At 41.4% G+C, this 20,859-nt stretch overlaps 1 protein-coding gene across 1 annotated transcript in view; it reads left to right on the forward strand.

Annotated features, from left to right (window-relative positions):
* The first annotated feature begins 9,228 nt into the window (after positions 1–9,228).
* Positions 9,229–20,859, forward strand: part of dst (dystonin) — a 92,272-nt gene continuing 80,641 nt past the window's right edge. The window contains exon 1 of the mRNA XM_070977439.1: positions 9,229–9,316. Within this exon, the coding sequence (XP_070833540.1) occupies positions 9,229–9,316 (88 nt within the window). The remainder of the gene's footprint in view (positions 9,317–20,859) is intronic.

Below are 20,859 nucleotides of genomic sequence, written 5' to 3' on the forward strand. Positions count from 1 at the left end.
TATTTTCGGTATATTGTACCTGCAAAATTGTGTGTTCATGCATGAGTAAAAACAATGTGCACAGCACAAGAGTGTTTAATAATGCTTATACATAACTGCATTGTGATTATGTGGACACAGCGTTTATGTTGTAACTATACACCCTAAACTTAACATTCACACCCATGAGTAAGCAGCAGTATCCAATCCAAACTTCCGTCCTCAGGTTTCAGAGTCTTCTTGGACTATGGCTGAAACTCGTAAACATAGGATGAACAGAAATGAGCAGGATTCAAACCAGGACCCCTAAAAGAAGCTATGCTAAGCTAACAGCGATGCTGCCCCGGGCAGGTGTCCAGTTTCATATGAAAATGTGAGTACATTATAATCAGCATTTGTGCAGGCTTGTATATTTCCATGCATTACTATAAATATTACTGTAGTATACATCTCTCAGAGAAAGATAAGACTTATACAATATAATGTGTACATTTAATGCAAATAATACACGTTGACAAACTCAAAACTCACCGCTCCAGGGACTAAAGATAGTGGGTGTAGTATGATGCAGATTGTAAAGCAAATCAGTGATATTGGACTTAAAATTGCAATTAATCATATGGGCATATATTAATGCACGACACAAGCTGAACATATGCTCAGTGTTATATATATATATATATATATATATATATATATATATATTTTTTTTTTTTAATATTTATGTGTGTGTGTGTGTGTGTGTGTGTGTGTGTGTGTGTGTGTGTGTCTCCTTATACATTCATTATTATACATAATAATACTACACAATTCAACAAATGGTATATAAGAATAACCATATACACACATTACAGTAATTTATATGTATGCTAACATGTAACAACTGTACATTTTACCTGTAAAATTTATATTGACACATGCAATGTATGGTCTATTGGTTTGCTGCATATATGGACATCTCTTGACATTCAGAAGAAATATGGCTGTCACATATGGTGCTGAGCGACCCTTTTTAAAATTGCAAATAAAACTGTTTTTCTCCTCACACTTTGCTTTCCTGAGTTTTCATCTGACTGAAGAGAGGGAAAAAAATACTCTAAATGATATTGGTTCATCCAAAAATTACATAAGCCATGGTGGATTATGATTAGAGTTGGTTTCTGTTTTTCTCCCTCATCCTGAAAGTGTCTGTCCACAGCATCTGTCTCATTAGAAGGCCTGTCTGTACAACAGGGTACATTTCACAGGGATGCTAAGGGATGCTACAGCAAAATATACGTCAGCTATATCAGGCACGTTGCAATAATAATATAGTAGTAACATTGTTGGCCTTTCATATAATGAAATTGCAATATTCATTATAAAGTACCCCACTGGACTGTTGACATTCTCAGAATACACATATTAGTCTTAGTATTATTGTTCTTAGTATTGCAGCATTATCCTTTTGGGCAGCAGACTTTGCAGCAGATTACTGCGATGCTCAGATCAATCTGCTGACTCTCCCTGCCCCTGTTAGAAGAAAAAAAAAAATAAATAAATAAAACTTGCGTCTCTGCTGAGTCATGCATTGTCTCACAACAATGATATCAATAGTCTGGGCTGTCTACTTTGAACCTATGCGCTCCTCCGCGGTTTGCCCTGCGATGCTTCACGTATGTCAGTCAGCGTCTTTATTCTCATCTTGAGCTGTGAGCGACACATCGGCAGGAGCGGAGCCAGCTGTCTGAGGCTGCGGGATCTGTCCTACATCTCGCCTTATGATGATTGCTGCGGCGTTTTTGGTCCTGTTAAGGCCGTACAGTATTCAATGTGTGCTGCTATTACTGTTGCTTTTGCTCGGGACTATAGCGACGATTTTATTTTTCTGCTGCTGGCATCGCAGGCTTCGTAATGGAAAACATCCAATAAAATCTGTGCTGTCCGGACGCACCAAGAGCCGCGGTGAGTATAGCGCAGGCCAGCCGCATCTCCGCATCCCCACGGCTCGCGTTTGTACTCTGCATGTTCTGAACGTTTTCATATATGTGTTTAATCTGTTCTAGCAGGCAGTAGAGACAGTAGTCTGTCCACATCTGCAGTATGGGTTGTGGGAGAAATCAAACACACGCGCATGTAGGCGTTGATAAGTGTGAACGCACTGATGATGTGTTATTAGACTGTACTATTAAATATCTGAGTTATTGGTAATGAAATGTCTATAGTTTATATTTGACATGTCATGCTTTATCGTAAAAGCTAGCTCATACTGCCTCATTCTAACGTCTGTTATTTGTCCTGTAGTTGGCCTCCGATCACATCATTTTCGATCAGAGGTAGGATGAACTTTTTTCATTACGGGGTTTGAGTCAGTCCTCTAATGTCTAACAGCTGGAGAGAAGCAGGAGTTCAATGTGTAGCAGCCTGCATGTGCTTTATGACGTTTTTCATGATAATGTGAGACATGCTTCGCCCAAAAGCCTGTTTCTTTGGACTTTTACTGAACTGCATGACTATTTTAAGGACCATGATGTGCGCAATGCGCATGTGTTATTAATAAATAATGGAGGTGATTTTGCAGTTTCATTCTTTGAGGAGGGTTGAAACAGTTTACGGTATATTCTTCAAATCAAACTGTGGTGTAATGTGGGAATAGAAACCCACTCTATTTAAAGATGCAAAAGGTACATTTGCCATCATGTTTGATGTTTAAATGCGTCAAGTAGCGCTTCAGTCGATCTGCTTCCGTTTTACGCACTTTTCACACTTTCAAAATAAAACTACGAAATTGTAAAACAATACAGAAATAACAAAATACACGAGAACAGACTCAAACCACCACCACCAAATTCTCATGTTAGCATTACATTTTTGAAAGCTATCTTTGTATATGTGATTTCAGTGTTTTATTCATTGATCTCTGTTATTCATTGAAACTGTAAGTAGTCTAATTGTAGCAAATTCCAGTAACCTTTTTGTAAACGCTTTGATTACTGAAAGTTCTATTTGGGCCCATCTGTTTTACTGCTGTAGATTATAGTTAATTTAATACACTGATGTTTAAAAGTGAAGCTTTTGAAATTCAAAAAGCTTCAAAAGCTAGCCCTCCTGTGCAGGTTATGTTATTGAACCACAGGGCACTGAATCTGGATCAGTGCGTAGCCGGTAGGGATTCAGTTTCATGTTCAAGGACACAACAACAAGACAGCGACAGACTTAATGTAGGAGAACAGCCACTGGTCATTACCTTCAAACATATTTAACAGTTGTTAAAGAAAAATTCAAAGGGGGTGCAGAGAAGAATGCGATAGATCAAGATGTTACAGTGAAATCTTTGCTGTTGTCCTGTAGCGATAGGGCCGCAGTGTCATCTTTCTCTCACACCTCTGACTCTGAAATCTAGGTCATCCACCTCCCTAGCTTGCTACCCACATCACAGTTATTCATATTACAATGCCATCTTTTAATTTCTTTTGCTAACTCTGCTGGAAGTATAGTCTGTCGCCAGCTTGACAGTTGTCCGTGTTTCCCAGGGCTTCAGGCACAGTCCACGTCACGCAAGAAGGAGCATACATGCTCGAGTGACAGAGGAAAAGCCCAATCTGGTGGAGATTCCCGAGAGCGAACCAGATTCATCATCCAGTCTAAGAAAACGCAAAGTGAAGAAGAGAGTCCTGCCAGAGTTTTACCAGTCTGTTCAAGTCACCCCCACACGCAAACCTGTAGGTACCTCCCTTAAACTGTAATCATGATTAATACTGATGCTTTTTTTTTTTTTTTTTGCTTGCTCCCCTCCACAGGGACATCAATGTGCCTTTGAACATGGTAAGGATTCAGTAACTTGCTCAAGGACACAGGGAAATGTTTACCACAGCTCTTGACAGAGGGTCCTTTATAGGTCCTATGAAATGATTTTTTTTTTTGCAGTGCTGTTGCCTTTATCCATGTGTGTATTGTTTATTTATTGAAAAAAAAAAAAAAAAAAGCATTTACACATGTAATCATAGTCAGTCTCTTCAAATATATGAAACCTGCAGGGTTAACACAAAATAATATAAGGACTTAAAGGGACCTTCATGGGCGGATTGTATATATCCTAACATAGCATAAACAATTAAACACTTCTCCATTAGATTATCAAAATCATCAAATTATACCACAAATTTGGCTAATATAAAGTTCTATGTTCAAATTGGGCCGCCATGTGTTTTTACAGCAGTATGCAGTTTCCAAAGGTGTTGCAGCCTTGCATCAAGGAAAATATTATGAATATATTAACAGATTTGTCTCATTTATGAATCATTCACTTGGGCACTAGGCGCACTAGTTGGCCATTACCTGAGAGGCTACACAAACGTGTTATGGTGTCAACTCGACTGATTTTTGCTCCAGTTTGAATTTCTAATGTCAATCCTCCATTTGAACAGATTCTGTGATATTTGCTCATCTTGACTCCGTTTGTAGTCACCTGTGTTGACATGCTGATACGTGTCCTCTCTAATCCAAGTCTGTTAACAATTTACCCAAGTTGGCATGGGAACATAATATGTATCCTGATATGGATCAGCAGTTTTAGGCCCTCAGCTTTTAATTTCCCATCTTTTGTTACCCTGTGAATTAGCTGTGCTGCTTCCAAAGAACAGTACTTTTATCACTTCAATACTTTTATCACTATTAGATAGTACAGCGAGGACAGAGGCGGTGTAACACCTGACTCATTTATTGATCCATTTCTTCCTGGAAGGGAGCACATGACTACAGGAACACAGAGCTGAAGAGACACAGGGCCTCAGCCGGAAACATACTTACAGGAACATAAAGTACACTGGACCCCTTTGGTTTGTTTCTGGCTTTCTTAATGCTCTGCTGATCTAATCTGAGAACATGTTTCTCTTCCTCCAGAGAAAAGAATTCAGAGCCCGTATTCACAAAATCACCAAGTCTGTGTGTGTTTGAATGTGTCTGATTTTGAATGTCATTCATCGTGTCCAGAATATTAAATGGGTTCTAGCTGTTCCTGCTGTATGAAATTCTACAAGACTCACCATGACAGCGATGTTTGACCTGACTGTGTTTAAAGGAAACAACTGATCTGTGTGTCGCTGATGCAACCTCCTGCTTCCACGACTTGTGTTGTAATACTGTCGATAACGGACATTGCCATTGTCAGCAAGTATCATGAAAGAGTCGTATCAATATGTCACAGCTGCTTCGGATACTAAATCAAATATCTTGTTGCTGTGGCTAAAACAAAATCCACTTACTGTTTCAAATGATATTGTATATTTGTTGTGCAGGTGAAATGCTGAACCTGGCAGTGAGCAAAAGATAAACAATCCTGTGTTTTCCAGCATTGTTATTGTGATAATACAAAAGCAGACATATATTATTACAGTAATTTAGAGATTTATGGAATCAGGAAAACTCTGAGAGGTGCTGTAAATGAGCAGACTTGAATATATAATAGTCCTGTGTAAACCAATGCAGGTCAGGCCACCATGCAACATTCATCATGTATTTGCATGTGTAGCCTACACTAAACTGTGCAAAATGAATAATCCAGAATGGTCGCCTTGTCTAGGTCAAACCATATTTGTGTGTGTTTTTAACAGATAATCTCTTTAATGGACCCTGACCAGTGTGAGATATTCCATTCACAGCAGGCCAACACCACTAAAACTGAGTGTGTAACACTAACGTGGGGATGTAAAAGCATTTGGCTCCACACTTTGAAAATTTGAGCTCAGTGCTCACACACGAATCCGGTCATGAATGGAAAACTCTATAAATGCATCTGGACCCGTGTGCTCCTCTTTCACTATTATTGAATAGAGCCTGCACATTTAGCAGTAGTCCGTTTAAAGTATCCTGGCAGGGCTTGATCAAAATCTTTTCTGTTTTCCACTGATAGATACCCTGAAGCCACTGCAGTCAAATAGCCAATGATGATGTCCTTATGTGCATTTCTTTAACGGTAACAGCAAAGAATATAAGGTATTAACAATGGGGAATTTTGAACACTCCCTAATAGAGGAGAGGATAAGCTTTGTATTAAGTGATGGAGATGGGCCTCTAATCTTTCAACTATTTTTATCCCTGTACAGTTTGCTTCTTATATGAAAGAAAGTGAACGTCTGACTCAGGAGAACATCCACTTTTTCCAATAGCAGTGCAACTTATAATTATTTCATCGTAACGAGTACCTCGAATCAGAGTTTTTTCCCTTTTAGTGGAATTATGAATAAGCAGAAAGCCAATAAAAACTGCAACACTAAGCTGCCTTTTCAGCACTGAGTTTTATCCTGATGAAAGGCGATGCAATGATGAAAAAGATGCTAATATTAACAGTGTGTTGCTTTTATCAGCTCCGCAGACTTGACAGTGACCCAGCGCCGAGAACAGATTCTCACTACTACTGCTATTTAAAGACCACAAGTGAATTGCTCTCCCCTGCAGAAACACTGCCAGAAGCTCTCACGTTTAACACATTTTCATTTCATGCTGTGACTCCAGGTTTAATAATATTGAGACAAGCTTGACTGCAGACACATAATGCCCACAAGTTATCACTGAGCTCTTCAGGATCATAGCAGTCTACTTCCCCTTCAGCTACTGTTTCATCATTAAGCAACTGCTGTGCATCACACAGGTATTGTTGCGCCCCACCCCTCCTTTTCTTCATCAGAATGTGTTTGGATTTGCTCTGTTGCTCAATTTCAGGCGTGTCAGGGTGCAGCAGAAGGTCATTCATTCAGAATTTTCTCTATGTGTGACTGTGCCATTTTAGTGATTACATTGATTGAATTGAATGTCAACAAAGATTTTAAAAAGAATAAGAAATCAGAGGTAATCCCCCAAAAGGATGCAGTTAAAGGTACGATTAGCTTTTTTTTTTTTTTTTTAAATCATATTTTCTGGTGAAATAGGCTTAACAGAGTTTAAATGTCAACCTGACTAAACCTGCTTAAATCAAGTGCAATCCCTTTTTTGTGCTCTCCATCCTAATTAGCTCAACTGTACCCTCTGTGGGTAACACCCCATCTACAGCGTAGACTGTTATGTCATCGCGCCCAAAGTACTCTCAGGGCGAATAATGTGCATCTGCTGTGAAGTCTGTGGTGGCCGTCGTCCTCTCATTACCCTCGCTTTTGGTGTATTAGTAGCCACCCGGCACCTTTGTACGGGGATGGCGCTCTAACACCGCCGTCGCTGCTGGAGTCGGCTTGTTGTTGGCTGCCGGGTATGACGCGCAGACACATGCAGTCTGCTCTCCCATCACGGTCCAGCTCTGCCTCGACAGCACACACCGTACCATCCCTACAGTCCTCCGGAGATCTGACATCACCCCACATCCTCGGTGCTCAGATAAGGGACGAACTCGTGGCCGGAGCATCCCTCAAAGGGCGTGGCACCCTTTGATATTGACGCACAGAATGCGTGATTGAAGGCTGGAAGCTAATAACGCGCATAAAAAAGGATTGTTTTTTCTTCCAGCTGACAGGTCTCCATGTATACAGTGGTAAGTCTTATTGTTGACCTGGCGGGGGAGCCAGATACTATTGATTTCACATTGGGTTTATTTGGCTCAATCTTTTATTGTTATGGATGTTTGCGAGCTGGCGGCTCGTGTCACGGCGCGTCGGCACACCTAACATGCGCTCACATTACGCACTTTGACCCGCGATGATGAGAAATTAGTGGATTTTATTCCGGCGCTGTGTGAAACCAAGACCAGCATTGTTGTTGTTGTTTTTTTTTCCTTGATCCCCGTTTCTTTTGTCTCACAGAGCTCCAGTTCGGGGAACCCTTCCCTGCACGGCTCCATGTCTTCCTCGGCAGATTTCTCAGACGAGGATGATTATAGTGTGAAATCTGGGTCGGCATCACCGGCACCCGGGGACACCTTACCCTGGAACCTGCCCAGACACGAGCGGTCCAAGAGGAAAATCCATGGAGGATCCGTGCTGGATCCGGCGGAGAGAGCCGTGCTCAGGATCGCAGGTGAGGGGCAGCCTCCTTGTTGTCCAGCTGTCGGATAGTAATGTACTGTAGGCAGAAAAATAACTGGCGAATATGATGAGATATATACGGTGCATATGGCGGCTGGTATGAGCTCTAGATCTTTGTTAAGGTGTATTTTTTTGTGGTTTGCCCACTTTTATTTGGGGTCATAATCAGGCGCTGTTGTGACGTGTATTTGTGATACATGTGATGGTATTCTGGACATGATCCCTTAAAACAGGGTTAATACTAGACATGCAGCGAATTTTTAGAAAACTAGCTTTTATTTTCTTCAAACCAGCAGCAGCTCAACGGTACGTTTATAATGTGGTATTGGTTTTCTTTTATATCACTGTTTGTTGAGATAGAAGCGTACGAGGAAGCACCTGCGCAAAAGTTGATAAGGAAAGTAGATTGAAATGGCCTAAAGCCTCATGGACTCTGGTTTGTGAGTGACTTCATCACATACTTGGATGACTAAAGTTTTACAGCACTTAGGCTAAGTGTTTTATAATGACACGTTGACGGTATTTGACCTCGTACAAATCCATATCAGGGATTCAATGGAGCAGATCTCGATGGAGTTTTCCAGTAAAGTTGCGCCTTTCGGGAATCTGCGCGACATTGGTGCCAGCTGATCGGCCTCTGGCAGCAAAGACACTAAGATTATTTCAAACAGCAGGCTTGTAAATCTGACTTCAGTTTTTTGACAGTCTTCGGCAGGTGGAGGACAACAATGAAAAAGAAAGTGGTGCGTGTTGCGAGCCGGTGCAGAGACGCCTGACGAGGAAAAGCGTTTATTATTGCACACTGTAAAAAATGAACACTTCATTCAGTCTGGTTTTGACATCTTATTTTACCTGCTCTTGAGACAATTAGCAAATCGGGTGACGCAGGAGGAGGTTTAACCTGTTGTTTTAATTAAGTCAAATTAAGAATTCCTTTTAATTCCTTATAAGACTCAGAATGGGATCGGCGGGCTTGTTAAATCAGACACTTCTTGCAGCGCAGCGCGTCCGGCCGTCTCTCCTATCAATCCAGCGAACTCCGGAGAGGAAGTGTCGCCTATTGGACAGACCACGGACAAGGGCGGGATGTAGGGCGTTTCCTTTAGTGCAACAACAGCGCCGATCACTCTCGAGTCCCTGGCACATACACACACACACACATGCACACAAACACACACACACACAGGCACACACATGCACGCACACACACGCTGTGTCCCTGTCCGCCGCTGGTGAATGTCCAGTTTGAGGAGTCCGGGTTATGGCTCAGTACGCACCGCAGGCCAATGCGCTCTCGGACGAACAGGAATACCTCCAAGCCTATGAGGATGTTTTGGAGAAATATAAAGGTAGGATCAGCGCTGATTTGATGTTCTTTAGGGCTTTGGGACGATTAAGAAATTGCGGTTGCTGCTTGACAGTTCAATAAATGTCAGCCTGCCCCCTCTCTCTCTCTCTCTCTCTCTGGTGACTGGCTGGTCTTACAGTCTTTATCCCTGCAGTGGAAAAGTGGGAATATTTCCTGCATGACATCACATTCAGGCTGAATTTTGGTAGCCCAGACAAAGGGTTTATTATGAGCTTTTTTATGATCTCGGTTGATTATTAGATTAGAGGATTATTTCTGTTGTTTAGCTGTTAAATGGGAATATAGTCTAGAAAAACATTTCAGGCCTGATGATTACAGTGTCTACATTGTTCACTGTCAAATTGAAAGATCTAAATAGAGAAATCAAGCGTGTTCTTTGAGTGAATCACACTGTCACCATGTAAATGACATATTTGTATATTTTTAGGGGGATCGCTCATAGGAATATCACTGAGTGAATATTGCTCATGTGACCTATGTGGTGTCTGAAGGCAGAGAGGACAATGACATAGCAGGGTGAGGCGTTAGCTCATAGCTCATGTCACTCCATGTAGCTGCTCCTTTTGGGTCTATCTCATTAATTGGAGCAAATCCATCATCGCATAAGAGCTCTGTGTTATTCAGTGTCTCTTTGACAGCTAGCTGCACATGCAGTCCGAGGCCAGGCCTGTGGAGGTCTGGTGGAGCTGGATTCAAACTGACAGCAGCGCCTTTAACCCTTTGTGTTTCCTCTCCGCACGAGGACCCAAAGTAAAACAATAAGCACCATATATTGTGCAGTGTTGTGCTGAACGCTTGCTGTGAGCGTGTTCTCTCAGCTGTTTGAGCATGGCAGCTAGCAGGGCCAGTCAGCTGTGGTATAAGGCTTAAAACGCCCTGACTGGACCATAATGGGATCATATGATGTGGCATCATTAGGAATCTGAGGCTGTTGTCTGCAGGCAGAGGAGCTGTGACACACAATGGGCTTACTTATTTCTCATGTTTTCTTCCAACACTAACTAGCATTCTGCTGTTAGTTTTTATATGATACATGTTGATCTTCGGAGGGTAATCGACTCCCTGTCAGTTGTTGCATGAACGATGAACTCGTCAAAGAAGGGTAAGGCATCTTTTTGTGTCTTATTGATAATAAGACAGGAAATTCCAAAGTTTATGGTGGGGTTGTAGCATCACAATAATGCTATTGATTTGTAGTCTTAATCTAAGCGTTTTGTCGCAACAGCCTGTTCCTATATGTGAAACTGACTAAATTTAGTGTAGTTTCCTTCTCTTCTCAATATCCCTCTGCTCACAAATGTGTGGTTATTGAGTGATATTGAGAAACTTGAGATCAGCCGGTGGGCTAATCATTACTTCTAGCAAACTCACCTACAACCCTGTTTCCACCCGCTTTGTTTACATCCGTCTCTTCGTGGCAGAAAAAGCTTTGACTGTTGAACCAGAAAGAATTTAGCAACGTTTATTTACTAGAGGTTGGTTCAGGAGAGAGGCAGCAGCCTGTAGCTGTAAACATCATCAATTCATCCGTCATCCATTCATCCTGGGGACTGCTTGTGTCTGAGAAGTGACAAGGGAGAGGACAGCTTGCACAGAAATCAAATGAGATATGATTTAATATGAGAGGAAAGCTTTAAAAAGTTGGTTTGTAACAGTTATTAAATGTAGAAGTTATTGTATGCAATACCCCAGTAAGCAGTATAATGATGAGGTTGAAAAATGTGTCTTTAAATCAGTGTAAAACACTTTTGTCCTCAATGTGAATTTGTCTTACCAGTCATGAAAAATGGCTTCGAACTGTATTTGTGCTTCTCCACAGATGAGACGGTTTTCTATCGGCCTCTGGCTAAGTGCTGCAAAAATCCCTGTTTTTATCGTTACTCAAGTCTTATGTGCAGTTGATGTGATCACCCGGAGCCACAAGCTTCCCTCCATGTGATTCGTGGAGTATCAATGGGAGACCTTTTCATAGCAAAATCACAAACAGTAACCAAACAAACACAACCAAACAGACCCTTAAACAGCCGGTGGGCCACAGATAAAGAAGCAGAGATATTTGTTTTTGTCTCCCAAAATCAAGATGTGGGACTGGATCATTTTCATAATTAGCTGTGGAAGTTTAGGCTGATGTACTGTAACCTATTGCTATCTGCGCTGTTGGGTTTATGTTGACGTGGGTGTTTGTCACTGCTGATCGAACGCCCTCAGAGTGATCAGCTGTCAGGTCCAGAGAAAGATATAAGAATGGAGGAAATTGATGCACAGGCCTCATCGTAGTGAGCGGCATGCAATGTGTCACAAATATCGGAATCAAAGAAATGCTGTATGAACTTCTGAACTGTGCTTGACAGAAACGTGAGTTTAGGATTTTGCTGACTCAGCATAACAGCCACCACTGACTGGGAGTGTGTGTGCGGATCTTATTGCTCGGGCTGTAAGAACGCCACGCTAATTAGGTATTAGAGCTAATAGTACTCTGAATAGAGGAATTCCTTTGGGTCAGACTGAAATTCAATGCAAGCATTGACAAAGACTGTAAACTTGAGGAGTGAGTTAAACACATGGTTTCTTAGACACAAAGAACAGCTAATGGCGCTGGGCAGTGGCTGTGCAGGATCAAGCTGTTCTCGCAGAGCCTGCTCGGTAGGCCGTCAGCATGAAGGGGCCATTAGAGTTTCCAAACAGTTGATCATCCTCTGACATCAGGAAAGATTTAATGGATTAGACATTTGGTGGTTCAATCAGCTCTTCGTGCGGTTCATTTTGTTTTTAAGATGCCATATGGCACAAATGCATTGATTAGACAGAGTGTAAAGTGTATTTATGGAGCTGAACTCAAATAAACATGTTTTATTTATGACACAGCCCTACAGATAATACCCAGAAAATCTGAATTCAAGCTGGAGAAACACTTTATTTTCTGATTTTTTCTTTTAAACCTGCTTTTCCATGTTAATGCACAGATATTTTTGTCCACCGGCCTTAAGGAGCACTACTGTGACAGGAATAACTGTTACCAAAGCTAAATCTGTGAGTACACAGCAGCTTATCGCCCCAAAATCTGCTCTCTTCAGTAACACTAACATGAAAACATTCACAAAGCTCATTTCCTGAGTGTGATATGATAACAGGAAATGATAGATATGATCCTTTCATCAGAGATCTGCCTTGAATGAAGTTCAGTCTTTCAGTGAGTGTGAGCTGATTCAGAGACTCACACAGTGTACTGACTGTTTGAGGTTTTGTTCCTTTAAGGAGAGTCAAGTGTTAGCTGACAGACATGTAGAGCATGTCGGATGTCGGCTCTGTAAGTTGTGTGTTGCACAGCGGGAGGGTGTGGTCACTCAGTGTCTGCCTAATGTGTCTGCCTGTGAATCATTGCATTATGACTTCATCTCTCCTTACAGGAAGGACTTCTATAGATTCAGAAAGGGAACGCATGATAATTAAAATTTTGGTATACATTATCTTACGTTATCACACACAGCGACGAGTGAGAGAGCATTGTGTTTTTTTTGCACAGTCACTGCCTTTGTCCGTCCTCCTGGGCCGTGCCCAGCCCAACCCCTCTGCTCTATGTCGACAGCCCACTCATCACATTCAGATGGCCCTGGTGGCCCACACACACAGCAGGCTGCCTCTATGGAGACTGTCTGCGATCGTACAAAAGACACTTTGTTGTTACGGGAGCAGCATCCAAGTTCCACAGACTTGTTCATGTGTCGACTTGATGGCGGTGACACTCCTTTTTTTTTGGCTTTTCATTGAGATTTAAACACGAAGCCACTCTCTCTGAAAGTGGTCTCTACCCACCTAACTCAGCCTACAGATTAACATTCCTTACCGAATATTGTGCATGCACAGTTGGTGCCCGGAGCCTCCCAAAAACACCCACCAACTTATATTGTCCACCAACAACAGGAAAGTGCTTCATAGGTTTAAAATAAACATAGTTTTTCAGGTGGCTTAATCATGGTCAAAGAATACACAAACATAAAGCTTTGGCTTGTCATGTTTGCAGGGTAATTGGAACAAACCAATTTAAACTAACATGCAGTGGATTTGCTTTGTGAACAAATATGATTTAGATAGTAATCACAAGGCTATCAGATTATCAAGGGTCATTTCACAGCTATAGCACCTTGGCCAAAATCCTAAGTGCTCATGGCCAAGCAAGTGCATTCAATTTTTGGATCAGTGTCCAGCTGCAGCTCGGTGCTCCCTGATTTCACAGTTACATCGAGCTGTGAGCGCTTTGAACGCTTGTGGTTTCATTTGACAGTTTTCACCCGGAGGTTTTCTTGGATCAGTATGTCAGTTTAAATCTGTGGAGAAATGAGGCATGTCATGTCTGATTGTTTTGACGTAATAATAACAATAAACTTAACAAAGTGCTTTATATGTAAATGATACAACATTTCAGGACTGAGTCAAGTGAAGTCAGACACTTAAAATAATACAAAATTTAAAGAAATAAAATGTCCACCAATAAAGATAAGTACAGTAATAATACAGAGAAGACATGCTAGGAATAAAACAGAGTGGTGGTAGCATTAATTAAAGGCTATTTTTTTAAAACGAAAATGAAAATAAAGTGATTTAAAGTGATGTCACTGATTCTGCTTTTTCTCCATCAGTTTCACTTAATGTTAAATACGCGTACGCTCTATCTACTTATGCTGAAACATAATATTGTTCATGTGGCCAAGCCCCTCAATGATCTAATCAATAGACTTCATTTAAAATGGGCAGCGTAATCCAAACCAGCAGAGCTCTCAGAAAGCTTTTTACTGCTCCAGCAGCCTTTAGCAACAGAGCTACGTCTGTGTTTCACTTCAACTTTAATCACGTTCTTGTCTTACATTTATCATTTGGAGGTATTCATGCGTTTTCCTTGTGAAGAACATTTGATTCATGTTCTTCACATATTGTTTCTGAAGTTATTTAAACTCTAACTTTAATGCAGCCCCATGCAGCTGCACTGTGAGTGAGTGTGACGGCAGCTCACTGCTGTATTTCTAAATGTTGTATTGATATGCTGTCATGGTGATGGGAAGACCAGCATGACCGAGTCTCATTCCTCAGCTTTGCTTAGCTCCTCTGGCATGAGATCATCATGTGCGCCTCCGTCCCACCCCTGACTCACTCTCTGTAGCTCTTCCTCTCTCGCTCCAGCTGCACCACCCTTCTCTCCTGAATGCAGCAGATGCTGGGAAATAATCCCGCTCTAGCAGGAGGAAACAGCTTTCCTTTCTCTGCCGCTTCATAGGTGGCCAAGAAATGAGCAGTTCCATCTGTTTTTGTGTTGACTGAAGCTATTGTTTTAACGCCGTGACTATTACTCTGGTGAAGCATCTGATATCAGATGTAACTTGAAAGAAGGGGCATCAGAAGTCTGAGGGTGATATGGTCATATCGTCAGAATTAAAGGAAAAATCTGAGATGATGAGAGGAAAAGCAGAACGTTTGCGAATGCTTCCATACAGAGGGGTCGCTAAGTGGTTTGATGAGTGTGAAAATGATGTGAATCATACACTATGGCCTTCAAAATCACCGGGTCTAAACCCAGTTGAGAGCGTGTTAGGCAGCGCTCTCCAACCACTGGTTGTTGTTGGCAAACATACCCACAAACCACTCTCGATCTGTCTCCAGTTGATCATGTGACTGTCATCAATGTTTAGTGAGCCGTGAGGTTCTGAATTTAAGATGCTTCCACTTTGATTGAAGCTTCGTCTGAAAAATATGAATTCCTAAAAGTAGCCCCTCTTAGTGGTTGTTAGCTCATTTGATTTGCATATGTTAGAGTTGAACTAATCCAAATTAATTCAGCATGTCTGAAAAGTGTAACCTTATCAAGGAGGATGTTGAAAAACCTTTAATTCATTTTCTCTATTTTTAAAGGAGGGATTAAAGTCTGAAATGTGTGTTTTCTGTTTGGTAGCGCTAAGCAATCATTACCGCGGTGTTTTTCCCAGACAAAAATCTGTTAATGTGTAGTCACAATTGTGTAAATGTGGCACAGCTAAGAATGTACACAGGATTACTTTAAGTTGTAAGTCTTGATAAGGATTCTACATAATCTGAGCAAGAGGCTGGAGAGGAAAACCGAATTACCCACATGCACAAATGCTCACTCAGATGTGGCAGTTGCAGCTGTTGCACACATGGAGTTTAGTATTGGCGTGTTAGCAAATGTGTGTGTGCCTTCAGGTTTGTAAGTGTGTCTATATTTCCCATCAGCTGTCGTTAATGCTTCCTCCTTTCATCTTCTTGACTTTGCTGAGTGCCTTTATTAGTGGTACCTCCTGCCTAAAGGCGCTTTGCCAGCTTCACCTCCATCCTCCAATTGCGTGTCATCAGGGGTCTTACAATATTTCAGCTTCACTAAAAGAGATTTTGAGTGTTTCAGCTCAAAAACCTGAAATGTAATATCACAAATGTCAGTAATAACATATATGTTGCCCACTTCCTCAGTAGCACTTTTCAAAAAATGAGCTGTTGTTGCCTTTTCCTTGGTTTCTCCGCTGCTTTGTCTTAACCTGGAGACTGAAGAAAAGAGCGTTTGAAAGGGCTGCTTTGAAGGCTTGGCAACCTGTTTCAGTTACTGAGCTGTTCCAGTCACATATTTCACATGCTGCCCTGCCCTGCAGAGACGACTGACTGTAGTTTTCTCACCTACAAAGAATGACAAAAATGCACCTTCAAGCATCTCCCCCTCATCACTGCACTGGGTTTTTGTTTATTATCTATCAGACACCAAGTTAACAACATGGTCATTAAAATGCAATAAAGGAAGGTAGCCATTTTGTGCTGAGTCACCCCTGTAGGCCTAATGGGCAATGTACATTCAACCCTTAAAAAGCACCAGTGTGACCAGTCTGACAGGGATAAACTGTTCAGTATTAGCACTATAGTCCGCTGGTTTGTCAGTGGATCTGCCACTTCGGTTCACTTTCCGTATAACACCATCACCAGGTCAATATTAGAATTTTTTATATTATTACCAAATACCCGCTAAACTACACCCTCAACTGTACTTTGTGTTTACTGCTAATTAACAAATGTTTGCATGCTAACAGGCTACGCACAGATGATGACCATGGCAAACCTGATACCTGCTAAACATCTGCCTCCTGTCACTGTGAGCATGTTAGCATGCTGACGTTAGCATTGAGCTCAGCGCCAGCATGACTGCAGACTTAAGCCTTGTAACAAAACATAATTTGAGTTTTAAATGAAAATGGCTTGTGATGCAACAAAGTTTAGACGTAGACCCACTTAAAGTAAACTTAGTGGAGCAATTTCACAAGAACTGTAAGAGTAAGCATGTTTTTTGTCCTGATGAAGTATCGCGAGGGTCTTGAGTAATCTTTGGGGTGTGGGAAACTTTTTTCCAGTTTGAATTCTCTTTATATTAATAGTAATAAACATCACAGCAGCGCAGGAGATTCACTACAGTGATGGTTTCATTGATTCTTCTCCTGTTTTAGAATAAAGTGATAAGATGTTAACTGAGATAACGTCGACCTGTGTTTTGAAATCTCTGCTATGCAACAAGCGGCCTTGTACTCAGAACAAAGCTAAGGCACACATGCCTTTGTTTACTGAGCTGGCTGTGACACAAGACATGTGAAATGAGAGCTGTTGAACAAGAATGTTTAGCGAGTCCTTGTCACAGGCTGGAAGGTTGAGGGCTTTCAGTTTAGTCTTTATGTCTGTTTTGATTTCCCTCCCATACGAGGTCAAGAGGATTACTGGATTTTGATTGCGAGGACTTTTTGACTCTGCTCTGCTCAGAATGGGAGGATATTTTAGGCTTCCTGACGTAACAAGATGCCAAAGGGTGTCACCGGCCCCCCTGTGCCAGGCATTCTGGGGAAAACAACAATTTCTCCGTTCTCCTGCTCAAAGAAGCGTGAGAAAATCTACTAATGAAAGATCAGCGTGAGGTGCTGCAGACTGTTCGGCTGCTGGTTGCGTTTGCAAAAGCCTGGTTGCGTGTTTTGGGACGCAGTATTCATACAGACACACAACAGGTCTCATGTCTTAAATCTGTAGCTTTTGAGTGTGTAAATTCAACTCTGACCTTGCATATCCTAACATCTAATAAGGGTTCCCTTTGTGGATGGGTGAATCACATTCACAAATACATGAAAGTCAACTTTACCACTAATTCAACACTACCACAAGCATTTACTTTAGTCATCTTTGTTGTGTGTAAGGAAATGAGGGACGTCACCTAAGTGGCTGAGATTATGTGGCCTGCAGTTGCAGGGGCAGCATGGTTTAGAGTTATAGCTATTTATAGCCACGCACATGTGCTTTGCTGAGGTCTACAAATAAGTGTCTCAGGAGCTCTGTGACTGTGTTTGAATGCTGTGGTGGCCAGCACTGGCTCAGACTGTAGACCTGGTACACACAGGCCACAGAATGGCGTGCACATCTTCAGCTTTCACGCAGCACTGGCCACTGTGTGTGAGGAGTAAGTGTCGTTTACTGTCATCGTTAAAAGAAGCAGTGCGCTCGAGTATGCTCATTTACTCGGCGAACAATTGCAGAAGATTGTGCTGTAAATAGCAATTACTACTTAATTACCACCAGTTTAACTTCCCATCATCGTATCAGTTTACACCTCTGGAGGAGGCTTTCATGACTAGTTTTTCGAGACAGACGCCGAGGTTTGAAATGCCAGGATGTTCAGATGTATTGTGAAAGGCAGGTGGAGAGTCAGGTTCAAACATCAACCAATCAAAGTCAAAGTTCACAAGCTGTTGGTTGACTCATTTCCAAACTGCTTCCAACTACCTGAATTTAACGTGAGAATATTGAAATGAAATTTGTGCGTTATTCTTTGATGCTTTAAGCAAAATGGTGAATCTGAATGTGTTTTCAGCATGATCACATACTGTATGTAGCTCTAATAAACATCACACATTGACTGTCACCGAGTGCAACACGATGTTAATGTTGTTATTAGCTAAATTTCCACTGAGTATCATGCCAGAGCCAAAAAAGTTAGTCACTCAGTCACTGTTTAATTTGCACCTCAGCAGTTTTCTCTTTTGTAACAATGTCCTTGATCTAAGCTTTTTTTTTTTTTTTTTTGAGATTGTTTTAAGTAGTTTTACAGATATTTTTCTTTCTTTTTTTGACTGGACGATGAAAAATGCATATTGTTCAGTGTATAAAACAAATAAAAAAAAATGAGATAAGACACCGAGGCAGCTTTGAAGCTAAAATACATGCCTGTATGATCAGCTGTAATGTTGTACTTTAGCAGTTTTACATTGCTAAAAAAAAATTAAAACTTTGAGTGAAATGGATAAAAGGAATTAAAGTCCAGCTAGTATAATCACAGAATGCATGAGATGAAATGAGAAGAGTGATATTTATTAAGAAGATAAAGTTGTCAAACATCAGGAGAATGAGTTTAAGATGACAGTAATCTGACATATGTCGTTGTTATTGTGACAGGGACAGAACTGGTTTGTTTTCTCTCTGATGTCAGATCTTAGATGATCTTTTTTCCTGCTTTCATGTTGTGACCTAATCATGTATGACTGCTTCTTTGAAGAGTTTTGGTTTTGGACAGATTCCAAACCAGAGTTCACGCTCACTTTTTATTCTCATAAGATCCTCCAGAGGGCACCATACTATTAAACACTACTTGGTTTTTTGGGAAGCACAAGCACAGAAATAACTTATCTCATATATTCAAAGCTGCTCTATAGTTCTGCTTATGTTTATACGGCTGGAATCGAAGTCTGTAGTTATCGCTGTCTGATAGCTGGTTCAGCTGCTGTCTTTTGCTTTGAGCTGCAGAGTTTCCTGGTATACTTGCCCAGCCAATCTATATTAATGAGTGTCTCTCCAGTGGTTTATATATTATGCAGCAAAGAGCTTAGATGTGGGCATTAGGAACCAAATTGGTGTCCTGCTGCAGCCTGCACTGCTTTATTTCTCAGCTGTGGAGTCACAGGGACAGACACAGCAGCACTGCTGGTGAATGTCTCTCAGTGCTTCACATTTCCAGTATGAAGACAGACTGCTGTCCTTATTTCGTAGGATTCTTTTCGACATACTCTGATGTGACAAACCGGTGCGTTGCTTCCTTTATCTGATGTGTGGCTTCATGTCAGACTGTGATCTAGATGTATGGAACATCATACAAAAGAACTGTCAGACCAGCCCACTTTCCAATTCTCAGCAGCTTTTACACATGCACTATTTTTAGATGAACTAAATGTAGGAATCTGCAGAGAGTACAGTCACAGGGCTCTTAAGGTACATCGTCAACCAAAGCCTCACATATGTCAGAATGTCAGCTTTCTATGCCATGGAAGTCAAATGCATGGAGCATGATGTCATTAAGAGCTGAAATAATGTAATGTAATAATAATCTGTTCAGTTTACATGCATATTATGTACACTGAGAGTAGTTTGTCCTTGTTTATGACAGAATGGCGAGAGGATGCTACTGTCACCTTGAAGCTTGATTTAAAAAGTGCGTCATTAAAGTCCCATATGTAAGGAAGAGGGCACTTTCATTTTCTACAATTGTCTTATGTAACAGCCATGCTCTGTATAAAAAGAAAACACACATAAACTGCTCCTATAAACTCTGAATTTCACAACTTCCACGTAAAGATAGCACATCCTTTTTGCTATCTTTCCTGTCGTATCATGACATGGGTGTTAATTTTTGTTTGTCTGGATGTGTTCGCAGTTGTTTCTGCTGGTGAAAACATTGTGGTGAGTCTTGGCAGCTGCAGAGTAGCGAGATGATTATCTGAAAACCTTTACACCCTTCAAAGTTAAGGTCCATGGATGAACATGTTTATATTGCACAATTTTATTATATTGCAATAATACGCAGGCAGTGATCAGAAATGCTGGGACAGTGCTCTTAAATTGCAGCTTAAATAAACAGGCTGTATCCTGCTGTAGTAAGCTGGAACCATCTGGAAACATCTTGACAAGGAACCGTTCTTCTTTTTTCTTTTTTTTTTTTTCAAATAAGAAACACTGATTTGTTCTGTGGTTTGGAGCGCTGCTGCTAGATAAATACTAAACCGCGTGGAAACTCAAAATAGTGAGCAGCCATGGAAAACCTGACAGGACTCGCTCTGGATGCTTGATGAGAAAGGGAGTCACTGCTGCCCTAGAGGCTGGTAGGCAGGCAGGCAGGCAGGCAGGCAAGCAAGCAAGAAGAGGGAGACTGTTACCACTTCTTCAGTCGCTTATCCGCATGGCGTCCGTCTACCTGAACCACGACCCTGTCGACATCCCTCACGAGCTAGAGCAGAGGATGAAGTACCTGCTTAAGAGCGAGAGGGAGCAGAGAGCTCACCTGGTAACTCTCATGTGCTGCATGGGTCAGTATAAATCTCACTGCTTCATGTCATTTCCTTCAAAGTTTACTCATGTCTGTGCTTGCTCGTCACTAATAGTGGGTAAGATATCCTTGAGCAAAACATATTTTGTAATCTGCACTGAGGATTATAAAAGGGAGGAGGCTATCTG

Source organism: Chaetodon trifascialis, chromosome 13, assembly GCF_039877785.1.
Source record: "Chaetodon trifascialis isolate fChaTrf1 chromosome 13, fChaTrf1.hap1, whole genome shotgun sequence".
Lineage (NCBI taxonomy): Eukaryota > Metazoa > Chordata > Actinopteri > Chaetodontiformes > Chaetodontidae > Chaetodon > Chaetodon trifascialis.